The following is a 17,662-nucleotide window of genomic DNA, read 5'->3' as shown; positions in this document are numbered from 1 at the left end:
CATTGTTCTCCATGGCGGGGAGGGGGATTCTCCATTGTTGTCTGTGGGGGAGGGGTGGGGAATCTCCCTTGTTGGGGGGGGGCAGAGGAGAGGGGAACTCTCCTTTGTTCTCTGTGAGGGAGGGAAGAAAGGGGGACTCTCCCTTGTTCTCTGTGGGGGGAGGGGAGAGGGACTCTTCCTCGTTCTTTGCATGGGGAGGGGGAATCTCCATTGCTCTCTATAGGGGGAGGGGAGGGAGATTCTCTGTTGTTCTTGGCGGGGAGGGAAATTCTCCATTGTTTAGTGCGAGGGGAAGAGAGGGAGACTCTCCATTGTTCTGGGGGGGGGGGGGGAGGAGAGAGGGACTCTCCCTTGTTCTCTGTGGGAGGGGAGGCAGTATGACCGGATGTGCCAGGCCCTTTGAGGCCCCCTGCTGGAAGCCTCACGCTCCTACCACACCTTGACCCAGACAAGGAGCCATAAAGGTGGGTCCTCCAGAGCTGCCTAGAGAGGCTGCAGCGAAGCACCCAATCAGGAGCTTCAGGGGAGGCATGAGCAGTTCAGTTGCTGGCTGGCACCAGTGGAGCCCCTGGGGTGCTGCTCCTTGCTGGCTGCTGGGGCTCCAGTGAGAGCTTCAGCCCTGAGGGACAGGTGATGCAGAAGGGGCTGTGTGGGAAGTGGCCCAGGGAAAAGCAGCAGCAACTGTTACAGGAAGTAGCATGTGGCTGCTATTTATAGGGGCCCTGGGTTGGGATCTGGATCTGGAGTAGTGGGTGGGCCTGGGTTCTGGGTCCCCCACCCCCGCAGAGTGGCCAGAGCCCCAAGAAGGCCCAAGGAAAGCACAGGATGCAGAGTCCCCAGGGAGAAGGCCCTTGGGGCACTGCTCTATACCAGACCAGGGACAGACTGAAACTAGCCCAGAAGCAGCTGAGAACTGAGCCTGGAGACAGGGCTAAAGACATTATCCAGGGCACTGTGACAGGCCCTGTTGAACCTTTTGCCCTGCAAGGGGTTTGGTTGTTTGTTTGTGGGCTCAGACGTATAGACTGTGTGGCTTAGCCGAGGGCTGAACCCCTGAAGACCCGACAGGGGGCACTGCAAGCAGAGAGAAGGCTGGTTTGCATGCACGTGCCGGAGGCGCTCACGAGAGGTGAGCGGCCCCGGCACGGGGATTCTCCATTTTTCTGGGGTGGGGGTGAACAGAGTGGGATTCTCCATGACAGTGGGAGCTGCTGGGTGCTGCGCTCATTTGAAAATCTGGCCCATAAGAAGCAGAGTATTTATAGAAAACGTAGAGAAAGGTGCCTGCTCACAACACCACTCTGCACACACACTGACATCCCCCTGCCCCCGCCCAAACACAGACACACACACTGGCCCCTCACAATAAACTGCCCATCTCTCCTGGGACACCCACAGCCGCCCAATTCCAAATTGCTCCTGCCTCCACGCAGGTGCAAGGCAGGCTGAACAGCGGGTTGCCCGAGCCAGCAGTGCCCTTGCTCGGCACTACATACCTGCAGCAGCCGTGCAACAAGAGCAACAGGCAGAAGGAGCCTCCCAGGCCCCGAGCAAAGCCATGTCCCAGGGGGCAGCTGGGACCTGAGTTCACTGCACAGCAGCTGCCTTTGAAAGGAAACGTAGTGTGAACGCAACATACCACGTATTGGGAGAGGGCCTGGAGCTGTGCCAAACGCAGCCCCTGCGGCTGCTCAGGAACCTGGTGCCCGCAGGCGATTGGAGAGGGAGCAGATGTGAGGATGAGATGACCAAGGGGCATCCAGCTAGACAGCTGAGAATGGTGGGGGCGGCTGCAAGGCACCTGGGAGAAGGTAGCCTGCTCCATTCTGCAGTACCCCCGGGCAGTGCCATCTGGAGAGGTGGTGGCTGTCACGGAGTATGGGGGACTCAGGGCCCTGCACCCCCGGCTTCCTGCGATTCACCATGACTCTCAGCCAGCCAGTAAAGCAGAAGGTTTATTTAGACGACAGGAATACAGTCCAAGACAGGTCTTGCAGGCACAGACAACAGGATCCCCCTCAATTGGGTCCATCTTGGGGTCTCAGGGCACCCCAGCCCCTTGGGAGGTCAGAGCCCCGTCTACCTCCCAGTCATATCACCAGCCAGCTCCTGAAAAAACTCTCCCTTCAGTGACCCCTCCCCACAGCCCTTTGTTCAGTTTCCCGGGGCAAAGGTGTCACCTGGCCTCTAACCTCTTCCTGGGTTCTCATGTTACATGCTCAGGGGTTCTCTGTCGGTCAGTCTCCCATCCCCCAATGCAGACTATCCTAGCCACACTCCCCTGTCAGCATTTAAAGCCCACAGTAAGAACAGTCCCAGTTCGTCACAGTGGCAGGTTTAAATGGTGCTGAGCAGAGAGACAAGCCCATTGACAATGTCGAGGCTGCCCCGTGCGCATTGCCATTCGAACGCTGGCAGAACCAGCTCCGTGGGTTACAGATCCCGTGCTGATGGGACTGAGTCTCTCTGACACCACGGGCCCATCTACTCAGGGGCCCCACTTGGACCACAGTCTACCCAGGGGCCCAGGACCACACAAGTGGGCTCTTAGTTCCCCACCACAGCTCCATGACCCCGGGAAGAGCAGCACAGGGGAACCCCAGCCCTGGGCATTGCCATCACCTGGCTGTTTTACTCAGCACCGGAGGGGGAAGAGCTAGAGAGAGATCCGGGGCACAGACAAACTCTGGGGAAGGGCCAGGGGGGCAGGGTGGAAGAATCGAGACAGCAGGAGAGACCTGGCCAGGGAGGCCCTAAGGGCAGGCCTGGACGCATATCTCCCCAGTGCTGATGCCATTTGACATTGGCCTCCTCTTCCATTCCCGCGTCTCACAGACCAAGCCCCTGGCTACAGGATACTTTGTAAGCCCTGCTCACTGCACAGCAACCCCAACCTCCCAAGGCCCCATCACTAGGCCCCACATCTGCCTTCAGCTTCCTCCGCAGGCCGGGGCCCAGTGCCCTATGGCCTGGTTCCCCCAGCACATCCCTGGCTGAGTGCCCAGTCCACCAACTCCTTGGGCCTTGCTGACGGCATCTGGGCAGCCTTTATGTTTCAGTGGATCCCAGGGGAGCTCCTGGTGCAGGGCCTATGGGCAAACGTCCCTCAAGAAGCATCTGCAGCACCTTGCCCTGCCTGGGAGCGGGGGCAGCCGGCTCCTCTCAGAGCCAAGCCAACCACCTCTCCTGGCCCCCGACTGATTTCTCCACTGCCCATGTGTCTGGCCGTCACCCAGTGCTGCAGGCCGGGAGCCCAGCTCAGGCTGGGATCAATGGCCCAAAAGTGGAGCCAGGAGGGAACAGGTCCCCAGTAGGGAAGCAGCTAAACTCAACAAGGAGGCAGGCACAGCGCAGTGGCTCTAGCAAGGTCTGGCCAGGGGGGAGTCAATAGCCTGGGGTCAGACCCTGACCTCCAGTGAGTGGGTAACCCAGCCACCCAGGACAGCTGGGAGATTGTGCCAGGCCGTGGGAGCTGCTGCAGCTGGGAGGAGGTGAGGCAGGCATGTGGACCCCATTGCTGGGGCTGACAGAGAAGCAGGGAGGCAGAAGAAATTGGAGCTAGCTGAGTGGAAGAGGCAGGGATCAGGAAGGGGGAGTGATGGTGGGCTGGGATCAAGGAGTGGGTCTGTGGGATGGGATGGAAAGGGGGAGTGATGGGGTCTGTGGATTGGGATCAGGGAGGGAGAGTGATAGGGTCCATGGGGTGGGACAGGGATGGGAGAGCAATTGGTTCTGTGGGATGCAATCAGGGAGGGGGAATGATGGGGTCCCTGGGGTGGGGAGGGCAGTTTGAGACATGCTGTGATGCTGCCAGTCACTTTCATGGGAAGCATCTCCCTGGCCTGGGAGGGTCTAACCTGCTTTGACCTAGGGGCTCTTTAGAACTAAGCTAAGCTAGGGATGGTCCTTCGGGGACGCACTGCCCAGGAGGGTCCCTGATCCTGCAAGACGCCTAGAGAAATATTTCTCATCAGCAGGAGCAGAAAGACAGGAAGCTGGCACAGCATCCTGGCCCCTGGCTAGGGAGGGACGGAGGCCTAGCGCAGATGGGCCCTGGCTAGCTCTGTGAGAGGCACTAGGGAACTGAACACTGGTCATGCAGGGCCCTGTTGTGGGGAAAGTCAGTACCATGGCCAGGGCCCAGGGATGGGGAGCCATGGATGGTTGTTATGATGTGAAAATTTTCTGAAATATTTTTATGAATCCTTTGTGTGCCTCAGTTTCCCTTATATTTTGCATGGCTGCCCTGAGCGGGGGAGTGGGGGTAGGACTAAGCCCTGGTCTATAATAGAAAATTAGGTTGACTTAACTATGGGCAAGTCTACACTACAAAATTAAGTCTACCTAAGTTACGTCAATCGGTTTTACATGTCCACACTACGCTCCTTGTGTCAGTGGTGCGCGTTCTCACCAGAAGCGCTTGTAACTGCCAGTGTGGGACATTGTGGGATAGCTTCTGAAGGCAGCAACAGTTGAAGTAAGTAACACAGTGTCTACACTGACTCTGCGTCATCCTAACTACATCGACATAAACGCTACGCCTCTCGTGGAGGTGCAGCTATTAAATCGGTGTAGTGTGCAATTACATCAGTGGGAGCTACCTTTTAGTGCAGGCGCTTACAGAGTGAGATCGACATAAGCTGCCTATGTGAAAAACCTAAAACTCTGAGTGGCACAGTTAAGCCAACCTAACCGGCCATGTAGACAGCACTAGGTTGATGGAAGAATTCTTCAGTCAACCTAGGCACAGCCTCTAGGTTTGCTCTCCAAGCAGACTGACACATGGGGGGTGGGGTGGGGGGGATGTTGTGGCATCGCCTAGCTGTCTGAGCATTATTAAATGCTCATTAAAAACGATTAGCTGAAGCCAACCCCCTATCAAAGGAGAATCCCAGAGAATCCAGTCACCAGGATATTGACATTTAGCAACCATACCCCAGAGGGAGAGGGATTTCTCCACCTCTCAGCAGGGAAGCTGAGCAAAAAGCCTAGCTGGAGAACAAAGGACGGAGAGGTGGGGGAGAAGTGCTTGCTCCTGGAGGAAGCTGGGAGCTCTCTTACCCGGGAACTAAGGAGGTCAGACAGAGACCAACAGAGCCTGGACCTGGGCTCACTACAGATCGTCTGGGCTCTGGGCTGACCAGAACGGTCTATGCTTTAACTTTCCTGTCTCTGTGCTAACCTACGGACTGTCAATGCTGTGTTCCAGCTGACAGATCAGTCAGACTGTTTTGGAAATGCTCTGTGAGTGTCCCTGTAAACACTGGCTGGGTGCATCAAACCCTGCAAAGTGGACACGTCTCTCCCAGGAGTCTGGCTTAATTGGACTCGCTGAGAAGAGCTCACCGTGTGAGGCAGAAGCAGGGCTGGCTCCAGGCACCAGCGCAGCAAACTGGTGCTTGGGGCAGCCCATGGAAGGGGGCGGCATGTCTGGGTCTTTGGTGGCAATTCGGCGGCAGGTCCCTCAGTCCCTCTCGGAGGGAAGGACCTGCCACTAAATTGCCACCGAAGAATGAAGCAACGCGGTAGAGCTGCTGCCGAAGTGCCGCCAATCGCAGCTTTTTTTTTTTTCCCCACCACTTGGGGCAGCAAAAAAGCTGGAGCTGGCCCTGGGCAGAAGTGCTAGAGCCCAGAGGTTCAGTCCCAGGAGACAGCAAGGCCATGTGGCCAACCCTGAAGGAAGAGGTTCCTGCCAGACACTGTTCCAAAGCTGGGGGTGCAGCACGGATCTGTGACAACAGTACAACCCCAGAAGCAGTGGGGAGCAGTGGATGGTGCACACCCACTAGCAGTACCAGACCACAGGGGACAGAAAGCAGTAGAGAGTACTCACCCAGCAGCAGTGCCAGGGCCAAGGCACAAGTTTGGGGAGCTGTGGATGGTAAACACCCAGCAGCACTAGCAGAGTGTCCCGGATCCACAGGACTAGTGCTGTGCCCCCTCCCTCTTCCTTCAGAGTCAGCCATGCGGCCTCACCACCTCCTGAACCTTTGGGCTCCAGCACTCCTGCTCCACACCGTGAGCTCTGCTCAGTGAGTCCAACTGAGACAGACTCCTGGGAGAGACTTGTCCACTCTGCAGGGACTAATGTTCCCCTGCCAGTATTTAGAGTGATCCTCAGAGAGCGCTGTCGGGTTTATTAGTCAGCCAAAACAGAGCATTGGCAGTCCGAAGGTTAGAACAGAGACAGGAAGGTTAAAGCATGGACCGTTCTGGTCAGCCCAGAGCCCTGTAGTGAATCCCATGTTCAGTCTCTGTCTGACCTCCTTAGTCAGTTCCCAGGTGAGAGTCCCCGATTCCTTCCAGCAATCAACCCTTACCCCCCACCTTCCCCATCCTTTGTTGTCAAGCTAGGCTTTTTGCTCAGTTTCCCTGCTGACAGGTGGGGAAATCTCTCTCCCTGTAGGTCCTTAGTTACTAGGTGTCCATGTCCTGATGACTGGCTTCACCAGTGTCTTCTCTGATTCTCCTTTACTTTGGTGGTGGCCTCAGCCAGTCCTTTTTAATGGCCCATCCCAGCTCAGACAGCTAGGCAACATTCAAACTGATGTTTCTTAGCCTGCCCTGAGAACACTGCTGCACCAGCAACTTCCTAGACATCACAATCAGCTTCAACAATGGAACCCGACAGAAAACCACAGACAAGAAACACAGATCTAGTAGCCACCCCAAACACACCAAGAAATCCTTTATCTACAGCCAGGCCCTCGGATACTGAGGAATATGCTCGAAGGAGGAAGCCTAGGACACACACCTTAACTCATGTAAAACTGCCTTCACCAAACAAGGACACTCCACCAGAGAAGAAGATCACAGCCTGGAATGGGCCACCAAAATATCACAAGAGAATCTGTTTCAATATAGGGAACAAAACCTTCAGAGCGCACATCCCTAGTTGTCACCTATCATCACACACTGGAACCCAGACGAGGTATTATTAAACAATTACAACCCATACTCAATGGCAAAGTTCCCACTACGTTTTTTTTACATCCATGTGCAGAATGAATTTTGTTATGTGCACCAATATGGAGGTGATGTGTGGTGGGGGTGGGGCCGAGGGGTTCGGAGTATGGAAGGGGGCTCAGGGCTAGGGCAGAGAGTTGGGATGCGGGGGGTGAGGGCTCTGGAGTGGGGCCGGGGATGAGGGGTTCAGAGTGTGGGAGGGGGCTCAGGGCTGGGGCAGAGGGTTGAGGTGCAGGGGGGTGAGGATTCTGGCTGGGGATGCGGGCTCGGGGGGGGGAAGGGATGAGGGGTTTGGGGTGCAGGCTGCCCCAAGGCTGCAGTGGGGAGAGAGGACTCCCCCCACCCCTCTCTTGCTGCAGCAGCCCAGGACTGGGGGAGAGCACCTCTGCACGCAGTGCGGCCCATAATAACCTGCTGCATGGCCGCGCAGCTTAGAGGGAACTTAGCTCAATGGGGATGTTATGGGTCATGGCTCCTCTCCTACCTTCTTCCCTGCAGAAACTGCACAGACTCTAGTTCTTGTTCCTTCACCAGACCCTTTTATTTTAAGTTCCCTCCACCATTTCTACAGCAATCCCTGTGCAACAGTCTATTTACATCACCAACAACCCTTTTGGCCCTCTCCCCAGGACCTGTGGGGTACAAATGTCTCCCTCCCCTGAGAACCTCAGTGTAACTGGTTTCAACTAGCCCTGGTCCCCTCTCTCTTCCCCGCCCCTGTGGGTCTTCCTTCCTGCCTTCTTGTCAGCCCAGCCACAAGATCTAATTATCTCCCTCAACTTTCTCAAGGGGAACTAATGAACATCGGAGTGATCAAAGGACAGACTCACCTGTGTGCACCCTGCACTCTGTCACGCACCTCCACCCTTGCCTACCGCTGACGGTCCTTCTGCCTCTGGCCCGCCCTTCTCTAGAGGAGGTGCCAGGTACCTCTTTCCTGTGCTCACCCCCAGGGTGATTATCCCCCCTCCACCTACAGAAGTCACATTTTGTGGGTGGAGGACACCCTCATGATTTTGTTTTGACCCACTGGTCTTCACACCAAGGGCAACTCGAGGGTTTAACTCCTCCCTGTCACTCTCTTTGCTTTGGAGTGGGGTTTGTCCTGTCCCCTTCCCATGTTGTTCCTCTGTGCACTCTTGCTCTCCTAGTCCTACCCACTTATCTCAGGGCTCCTCTTCTCGAGGCCCTGGTAGCGAACCTTCCGAGAACAGCCCATCCCACTCTGGTATGTCCTGCCTTCCCTTTTCTCCTAATGCCCACTCGGCTAATTCCTCCTTTTTTCCGCTTTCCGCTTGGGAACGTTTGTTTCCCTTTGCCACCCTCGGCTTATATCACGTTGTCTAGGGTTTTCCTGCTCCTCTACTTCACGCCCTTTCTCCATCTTTGACCAGTTCCTTTCTGCCATGGACCCCAACTAACTGCTTTCCTCTTAAAGGGGAAGGGGCTCCAGTCCATCCCTACCACCACTGGATGTGGCAATCTATCCACAATCCCAACCCATTTCCACCTGAACTCTCTCCAAACCTTCAGGGGAATCTCGGCCAATGGGCAGAGCTTTCTCTCCCCATGATGCACTCCAAACTCAGCCTGTCTCTGAGAAGGATCCAGTGTGGCTTTACCACATCTTTCCTAGCCAGCGAACATCCTGATATAGTGTCCACTAGGCCCTTCTCCCATCCCTTCACAACCTTCATTGAGACGGTTGGCATTTTCCTCTGTTGCAGGTCACAGTCCAACCACAACATTATGCCAGTTCCCAGTCCATAGATGGGCAGTCTCTTTTTATAGGCCTTGTCTCCCACATTGGTAACAGGTAATTTCCAGCCTCCCTGGAGTGGGTTCTCTGTAGGCTTCATCCCTACCACTTCTCCAACCCTCTTTCCTCGCTTGAGCCTGTTAAACAAATGCGCACCCTTGTGGGGAAAATCTGCTTCCTCAAACTCTTTTGTGTGTTTGACCGCTGTCTCCAGGATTGTGGGTTGGTGCCTCCTCACCAAGACACGAGTGTTCTCTGGAATGCTTTGTAGAAATTGCTCCAGGATATGGCGTCCATGATTTCACCCACAGTCTGCGTGCCTGGCTTCAACCAGAAGGTAGCCCAATCAGTTAACCTTTGGGCACATTTCCTGGCCCGTACATCTCCAGCCTATCTAACAGCCCAAAACATCTGCCAATATTTCTCTGTAGACAATCCCACTCGGACGAGCATGGCTGCCTTAACGACATCAAAGTCCTTGGTCTGTTTGTCACCCAAGACCATGCAGGCCACTTGAGCTCCCCCGCCAAATTGGGTGCTAACGGGGGGGCACATTCCTCTGTCCCAGCCAGCTCCCATTGCTACCCTCTCAAATGTCATTAAAAAAGCATTGGGGTCAGCGGCAGGTCCCATTTTACACAGGCCGACCCCCAGGCTCCGGTTACCGTTCCCCGTACCAGGACTCACCAGTGTCTGAAGCAACTGCTGCTGCACTTGTGCTTGCTCCCTGATAAATTTCTGCAAGCTCCTCTGTTGCTTTGCTTGTCAGGCCAGCAGGGATTGTCTCTCCAGCTGGTGTGCCTGTTGGAAAGATTGCATGCTCTGTTGCAGCTTCTTCTGCTGGTCCACCAACCACTGCAGAGTCTGCTCCATCTTACGGGTGCCAAATATTTGCAGCAGCCTCCCCCGTGTCTCTCAATCGCCACAACTGGGGGAGTCAAGATCCTGGACAAGCGCCCACATGTCACGGGGCATGGCTCCTCTCCCACCTTCTTCCCCGCAGAAACTGCATGGACTCCAGTGGTTGTGCCTTCACCAAACCCTTTTATTTTAAGTTTGCTCCACCATTTCTACAGCAATCCCTGTGCAACAGTCCATTTACAGCACCAACAGCACTTCTGGTCCTGAAGGGAACAAGGTCTCCCACCCCTGTGGTCTCAGTGTAACTGGGCTCAACTAGCTCTTGTCTGGTCTGGTCCCGTCCCATCCTGTCTCCCTCTCCTCCCCCCATCGGACTTCCTTCTTGGCTTCCCATCCCGTCCATCCATCCAGTCCGATTCTCTAATTACCTCTCTAAGCTTTCTCAAGGAGAACTAATTTACATCGGGTGATCAGAGTGCAGGCTCACCTGTTCTCACCCTGCACTGTCACAGGGGACCACAGCCTGAAAGAAACCTTTCCTAAACCCCCTCTTCTGGCCTTCAAACAACCCACCTGCCTCACCAACTCATCATCAGAAGCAAGCTCCTCACAGACCAGGACCCACCAGTGGCATCAGACCCTGCCAGAACAACAGATATAAAATTTGCAGACATAGCATCACTGCTATGATGATCAATAGCTCCCGCAACATACCTTTCAAGATCCACAGATCCTAGAAGAGCTATCCCAACACGTGTTGTACCTCGTCTAGTGCACTAAATGCTCCAATAACAATTCTGAGGGTGAAATGAGACAATCACTGTGCTCTCAAATGAACTCACACTGAAAAACGCTAAAAGACAAAAACACCATAGCACTTGTGGGCAAATGCTTCGAAAAGCGATCACTCTAACCTGGCCTCTCAGTTCTCATCCTCAAAGGAAACCTGCACAACACCTTCAAAAGATGAGCCTAGGAGCTTAAATTCATAAGTTTGCTAGACACTAAAAATCATGGACTTAATAACGACAGTGGATTTATGGCTTATTACAACAATCTTTAACCCACACACCCCCTTTTTAGTCCTATGACTGCAGTGGCTAAATAATCGGTTCCAAATTGTACTTAGCTGTGCCACTCTGAGAAGTTTTCCCAGATCTGAAGAAGAGCTCTGTGTTAGCTCAAAAGCTTGTCTCTCTCACCAACTGAAGATGGTCCAATAAAAGATGTTACCTCGCCCACCTTGTCTCTCTGAGAGCAAACAGTCCTTTCTCCCCGCACTCAGTAATCATGTGAAACTCAGGGGAAACTGATGCCCACATAGGAGTTATACAAATACAGAAAATTCCCACTTTGTCACGCAGAGCCAGGGCACTGGGGACAGGGAGCAGTAAACAGACAGTACCCCATACAGCAGAAGTATCTGGGCCAGGGTGCTGTGCATGGGGAGCAGTGGACAGTACACACCCAGCAGCTGTACCAGGTGAGGGGGCAGGAAGCTGCTGATGGTTTCTTCCCCCTCTCAATAGCCCAGAGACATGGGAATCACCAGACTGGATGAGACCCCACCCATCCAACCCTGGCTCCCAATGTGAGATGAGCCATGGCTGCTTTGGAGGAATGTGCAAGTCACAGGTGCCAACTCTTAGCACCCACCAGCAGCCCCCAATCAATACCTCTCCCTCCCCCCAGTGCCTCCTGCCCGCTGGTGGGCCCCGCCAATCAGCACCTACCCCTCCCTCCCTGCGCCTACCGCCTGCTGCGGATCAGCTGGAGTGGAGGGGGTGGAGCGAAGGTGCAGAGCGCTCAGGGGAGGGGGCGGAACTGAGTGGAGAAAAGGAGGGACGTGAAGAGGCGGGGCAGAGCAGGAGTGGGAAGAAGCAGGGTGGGGGTGGGGCATTGGGGAAGGGGTAGAGTGGGGTCGGGGCCTGGAGCACCCCCCAGCAGATTAGAAACTCGGCACCTATGATGCAAGTTCCACACAGTGAGCAGCACTGGGCTTGCATGCCCCAGGTAGAATGGTCATGGCAAACCCACAGAGTAGTTAACTACATATATTAAATACTCCTGCTGGAAAGTTGCAATATAACACTGCTTTAGTACTTACAACTCAAAATGATAACCCACAAGAACCCCAAAACAGAAAGAGAGAAAGCAGGCTGCTCCCTCAGAGAGACACAACTCCCCCTCTCCCACGAATATAGGCTGCCTGGCTGCAGACTGTCTGCTGCCAGGCCGCAACTGCATGTTTCCCTACAGAGCCCCCAAGCAGGACCAGGAACCCCTGAGATTTGAAGTGACTGCCTACAATTTTAACAGTCCTCAATATACCAGCTCAGGGAAGCCTCCTGGTCACTACAGAGGCTGGCTTTTGCCCTGATGAGAGGGGTTTCATATCCTGTCTGCCTCGCCCTCCCCCTTCTCTCATGGCTCCTCCTTAGTGTTTGGGCTCCCTCCTTGTGGGGCCTGATGGAGCCCTTACACATACACACACACACCCCTTGCTGGCAGAAGATACTAGGGTGACCAGGTGTCCAGTTTTCAACTGGAACACCCGGACAAAAAGGGACCTCTGGTCAGCACTGCCGACCGGGCCGTTAAAAGTCTGGTTGGCGATGGTGCGGCACTAAGGCAGGCTAGTCCCTACCTGGGCTGGCTAGCACCGTGCTGCACCCCGGAAGCAGCCAGCAGGTCTGGTTTCTAGGTGGGAGGCCACTGGGCTCTGCACACTGCTCCCGCCCCAAGCACCAGTTCCACACTCCCATTGGCCAGGAACCAGCCAATGGGAGCTGGGCGTGAGGGCGGTGCCTGTGGGTGATAGTGGCACGTGGAGCCTCCTGGCCCCCCACCTAGGACCCAGATCAGTTGGCTGCTTCTGGAGAGTGCGCAGTGTGGTGCCAGGCCCAGAGCAGCCAGGCAGCCTACCTTAGCCTCCGCATGGCGCCGCTGACTGGGAGCCACCCCCGCCGCGCTGCTAACTGCCCGAGGTAAGCCCATGATCCAATCCCGAGCCCCAACTCTCTGCCCCAGCCCTGAGCCCCCCACAAACCCGGAGCACCCTCCTGCATCCCAAACCCCTCATCCCCAGCCCCACCCCAGAGCCACCACCCCCAGCCCAACGCCCTCACCCCCTCCAGCACCCCAACTCCCTGCCCCAGTCCTGAGCCCCCTCCCACACCCTGAACCCCTCGTTTCTGGTCCCACCCGGAGCCCACACCCCCAGTTAGAGCCCTTACCACCTCCCGCACCCCAACCCCCTGCCCCAGCCCAGTGAAAGTGAGTGAGGGTGGGGGAGAGTGAGTCACTGAGGGAGGGGGAATGTAGTGAGCGTGGGTGGGGCCTCAAGAAAGGGGCAGGGCCTCAGGGCAGGGGTGGGGCTAGGGTGTTCGATTTTGTGCGACTAGAAAGTTGGCAATCCTAAAAGATACCTCTGGCTGGGAGGGGTTGGCTCCAGCCTACCTTGCCTGTGCTTCCTCTCTGAGCTGTCCAGGTGCTGGTATGAACCCCCAGGGGGTGCTGCTAGGGAGAGTGAGTTACACACAGAGTGAAAGGGGCTGAGCTGAGAGGAGCTGTGTGATGCCCTTTGCCTTGTCCACAAAGGCCAGCCACCCTTCGCTCACTTCGACCCAAAGGAAACCCTCACATCTCTAAAAAACAAGCTCTTTCTCTGACCTCCCCCTGCACTGGAGACTGACAGCCTCCTGCCGCTGTGTCCAGAGGTCCCCACCTTGCACCCCCTGATGCCAGCCAACACCCTCCACACCTGTTTTTCAAAGCAGTTTTCTGAAGATAACCCCCCTCAGCAGGAACTGGTCATCATCCACAAGCCCCCATTCAGTGGGGGAGGGGGAGGAGGTGGCTAATAGCTATCTTTCTAATGTTTAACTGCCAAACACTATATAGACTTTTATAGATCAGCTGATGTCCAGCACATCCAGGCCACATTTTAAATCCCTTCTTATCCATTTACCCTCGCCATGATATACAAATGTTACGCTTCAGACCCAATCCCATAACTCTCCAAATCCTTTTATTAAGTATTATATATTCTAGCTCTGTGTATTCTCATTCTCAGTAGAAATCTTTCTTTCAGTTTTTCTATGTTCTTGGCCTCAGTGAGTTCCTGTGGCAGTGAGTTCCAGAGTCTAATTATCTGGTGAGGAAAAATGTATTTTCTCTTATCAGTTCTGAGTTTGCCACCTTTCAGTGTCAGTGAACATCCTTCACTCTTCTGTTATGAGGCAGGGAAACTAGAATTCCCCAGTCTCCCTTCTCCAGACCAGTCACTATTTTATAAACTTTTCCCATGTCCCCGCTCTAAAGTAACAATCCCAATCTATTCAGTGTCTCCTCATAGCAGAGGTTTCGCAGACCCCTACTCACTCTTGTCACACTTCTCTGACCTCCTTGAATCCCTTGCTGGGATGGGGTGATCAGTGCATCACAGTATCCAGGTGAGGCTGCACTACTGATTTATAGAATGGCGATAAAATATTCCCTTTATCATTCTCCATCTCATCCCTTATACGTGTCCTTTGCCTTTTTGGACTTTGGAAAGAGGTCTCACTTGGCCTGTCAATAATGATGCCCAGGTCTTTTCCATGAACTGTTACAGTTAATTTAGATCCCAGGGAGGTGTATGAGCAATTCAAACATTGCCCTCCGACGTCCATTACTTTGCATTTATCAACTCTGAATTTCCCCTACCACCAGGTGGCCCGTTCACATGGCTTGGTTAGGTCCTTGTGAAGTTCCTCACACTCTTCTCTGGACAGTGAATGGGCAGCACAATGGCAGATGGGAGCAATAAGGGAATCAGGTAACCAGCTTACTGCACCAATGGCAGGAATTTTGGGAAAGTCACAGAGACCAGGGCAAATATCGTGGACAACCGGGGGGAAGCAAATGCATTGTAGTACTGATCTTCACAGAAGGAAGCAAGAGGCTATCCTGGAAATTAACACCTGAAAGTCTCACTCTTCCATCACCCCATATAAAATAATGGACGGAACACTGACAAGCATCACTAAACATCTAGAGGGGAATGGAATCATGAGCAGTAAGTTGCTTTGGGGAATAAATCTTGACACACACACAGCTGATTGTTTTTGTTGACATGCATTTTACAAAGGGAAAGGATGAAGACAAAGCAGAAGACATCAGCTATGGATTTTAGCAAAGAATTTGACATGGTGTCTCCTAAACCCTGTGCTTATAATTAATTCAAATTGGCTGGGGAATGAAAACTGCATCCAAGACAGAAAACTAGCTGCAGGGCCATAAACAAAGAGCAGTGCTAACCTCCCCAGTATCGCTGGGCACTGCCACGACCATTGCTAGACCTGCTCTCTTCCTAGAGTTGCCAATTTGGTTTGGATATATTCCTGGAGGTTTCATCATGTGATATGATCTTTAATTAAAGATTAATCTTTAATTCCTGGAGACTCCAAGTCAGTCCTGGAAGGTTGGCAACCCTATCGCTTCCTGGATCTTCACCAAGGCTCTAGGTGGATAATATGCAACGCAGATGATACTAAACTGGGAGGAACTGCTGGCACCTGAAGGACAGAGACATAATCCTAGAGATCTGCAGAAGCTGGACATATGGGAAGGACAAACTGGGATTCTGCTTGGGAAATACCAGGTCTGACGTCTGGGAAATATCCCAGACCCAGATAGTCAGTGGGAGGAAAACAACTGGGCAGCAGGAAAGGGTAGAAGAGCCTGAGTAGGGAGGGTGAATAGCAGCTCCCAGCATCACAGGGCTGCAAGAGGGTACTGTGAGTTTGGTCTGTATCCCCAGAGCAGGGTGGGGATGGGCCCTCTCTAGAGCACTCCAGGATATTGTTTCCATCCTGGACACCTCATTGCAAAGATATTGACCAGCTGGATGGAGTTCAGAGAAGAGTAGCAAAGATGCTAGAAGGATTCCTTTATAAGAAAATACTAAGGAGCTAAACCTGATTATTTGGTGAAATGGTAATTAAGGATGTGTGTGTGCATACACACTAGTATGTATGTGTGTGCTCATCTGTACATGTGCTAGTGTCTGGGCATGTATGTTACAGTGTGTGCATGAGTACGCATGTGTGTGAGATTACAGCTGACAGGCCTGTAGTGCACAAAAGGGAGCATGATTTAGGGGGTGTAAGTAGGAGCAATGGGATGAAATGAACAAAAGGAACCGTGAGCTTCATCTCCAGGAAAGCTCTGTGGTAGAGAGATGGATTAGGGCTGGGGAACTGTCTCCCAGGGAAGAGGGGAGTGAGCAAAGCCCTGGAAACATCCTGCATGGAAGGCTGCTGCCCTGGTCCCTGAGCTAATCTCTGGCTCTGATTCACTGGGGCTCTATACCTTCCAGATGGGACGGCAGAGAGCCCAAGCACAGAAGGAAATATCCCTCATCCATCAGAATCATGCCCCCAGGGAATACCAGAACTTTATGTTCTGTTCTCCCTGCAGAGAAGAGAGAGTCCAACCCCCAGGAATCTGTCGCTGGAGGACGGAGTTTGATTGCTGGCTGGTATGCCCATAGCTCAAGGCACTCTAGGGGCAAGGGGTTGGCATGCAGGATGGAGGGGCAGGCAGGCATTTAACTCCTTTGCAGCTGGGGGCAGCAATTCAGGAGAATGACTGCGTGCTCAAACCCTACGGGATAAAACCCTTGATCATCTGGCTAATGCAAACGAGAAGTGTGGAACCAGAATTGCTTTGTCAGAAATTAGGCCTAAATGGTGAATAAAATAACAAGGAGCTGGGCTATTCCACTAGTAAGGTCTGAGGCCTTCCTTCTGCAGCCACATTAGGGCAGCAGCCATGAGTTAAAAAGCAGAAAGTCACATCCTCACATTCCATCTAAATTACATTAAATCAATGAAATATCAAGCTATTAAGGAGGCGCTCCTATATTAATAGCACCCACCATCACCAGATAAAGAAACAGATCTTAAGATGGTTAAAGAAAACTTTGTTTGATGGCATTCCGTCTGGCAAGAAATCACTTATCAACAGTTGTAATTGTGAAATCTATACTTCTTTATTGTTTTTGCCTTTATGGTCCTCACTTCTCTACTGTTTATCTGTATGGTCTCTGTCTGGTTCTTTGATTGTTTCTGTCTGTTGCATAACTAATTTTGCAAGATTTAAATCAGCTAAGGTGGTGGGCTATGATTGGGTAAAGAATTATTTTGCAATATGTTAGGATTGGTCAAAGAATTATTTTGTAGCACTTTGTTTAAAATGATTGGTTAAGGTACAGCTAAGTAGGACTCAAGTTTAACTATATAAACTGGGGTACAAAAGTGAGTTCTTTGGACCCTAACTCCAGGACACAGGCCAAGATCAGAGCTGCCAGACCTCAACACCCTGCCGACCCTACTGTGCAGAAGCTAGAGGAGCTGCGCTGGCCAGCAGGAAAAGTTTGTCTGCCTTATTGGGAGTGGTGAGCATTCTATGCTTAGTGTGAGTATTCTGTTTTGGTAACTGTTAATAAATAGAGGTTAACAATATTACTATATTACTGTGTAAGGCTCTTTCACTGGTAAGAGGCCCCACAAACCCGCAGAAGAGTATGCCCTGAGCCCTAGAAACTGGGTATGGATAGATGCCTTTGACCCGGAGCCCTGGGAACTAGTTACAACCTGAGCCCTAGGAAATGGATATGGGTGGCCCTGAGCCCTAGGAACTGGGTAAGGGTGGGGGTGCCTAAATTAACAAGGTTATGCCTTGAGCCCACAGAAAGGTAAAGGTGGGGTGCCCTAGAATGTGCAGGTAACACCACCCATCACTCCCTTTTTGGGGTCTTCCAAAAAAAACTCTTTGGGGGAAAGTTGGCTACTCTGACACAACTGACTGAAATACAAGAATGGAGAAAGCTTCACCATTCATGGCTGCCATCTCCACCATCTCCTGGAACCCCGAACCGTCATCATCCTAATCCTGAGAGGTGTCCTGACCAGACCAGGCTGGAGAGAGGGACCCAGATAATATCACCATCTCTACCACCTCTGGCTAAATCCCAAACTCCAACTGGGATATGAGATTTTGTCTCCCCTTTTCTTCCCTCCTCCCCCACCC

General features: G+C 53.1%; 1 protein-coding gene across 20 annotated transcripts in view; it reads right to left on the bottom strand.

Annotated features, from left to right (window-relative positions):
* CADM3 (cell adhesion molecule 3) overlaps positions 1 to 17,662 on the bottom strand; it is a 145,946-nt gene that overhangs the window by 84,264 nt on the left and 44,020 nt on the right. For 10 of the 20 annotated variants that reach the window (XR_006172683.2, XR_006172685.2, XM_042842481.2 and 7 more), the window contains exon 2: positions 9,413 to 9,526. The exons of the other annotated variants lie outside the window; for them this stretch is intronic. Coding sequence is in view for 8 of the 10 variants with exons in the window: in XM_042842481.2 (XP_042698415.2) it covers positions 9,413 to 9,526 (114 nt within the window). In the remaining 2 variants the exon portion in view is untranslated. The remainder of the gene's footprint in view (positions 1 to 9,412; positions 9,527 to 17,662) is intronic. 20 annotated transcript variants of the gene reach the window in all.

Source organism: Chrysemys picta, chromosome 20, assembly GCF_011386835.1.
Source record: "Chrysemys picta bellii isolate R12L10 chromosome 20, ASM1138683v2, whole genome shotgun sequence".
Taxonomy (NCBI): Eukaryota; Metazoa; Chordata; order Testudines; family Emydidae; genus Chrysemys; species Chrysemys picta.
This window is presented reverse-complemented; position numbering and strand designations above follow the sequence as displayed.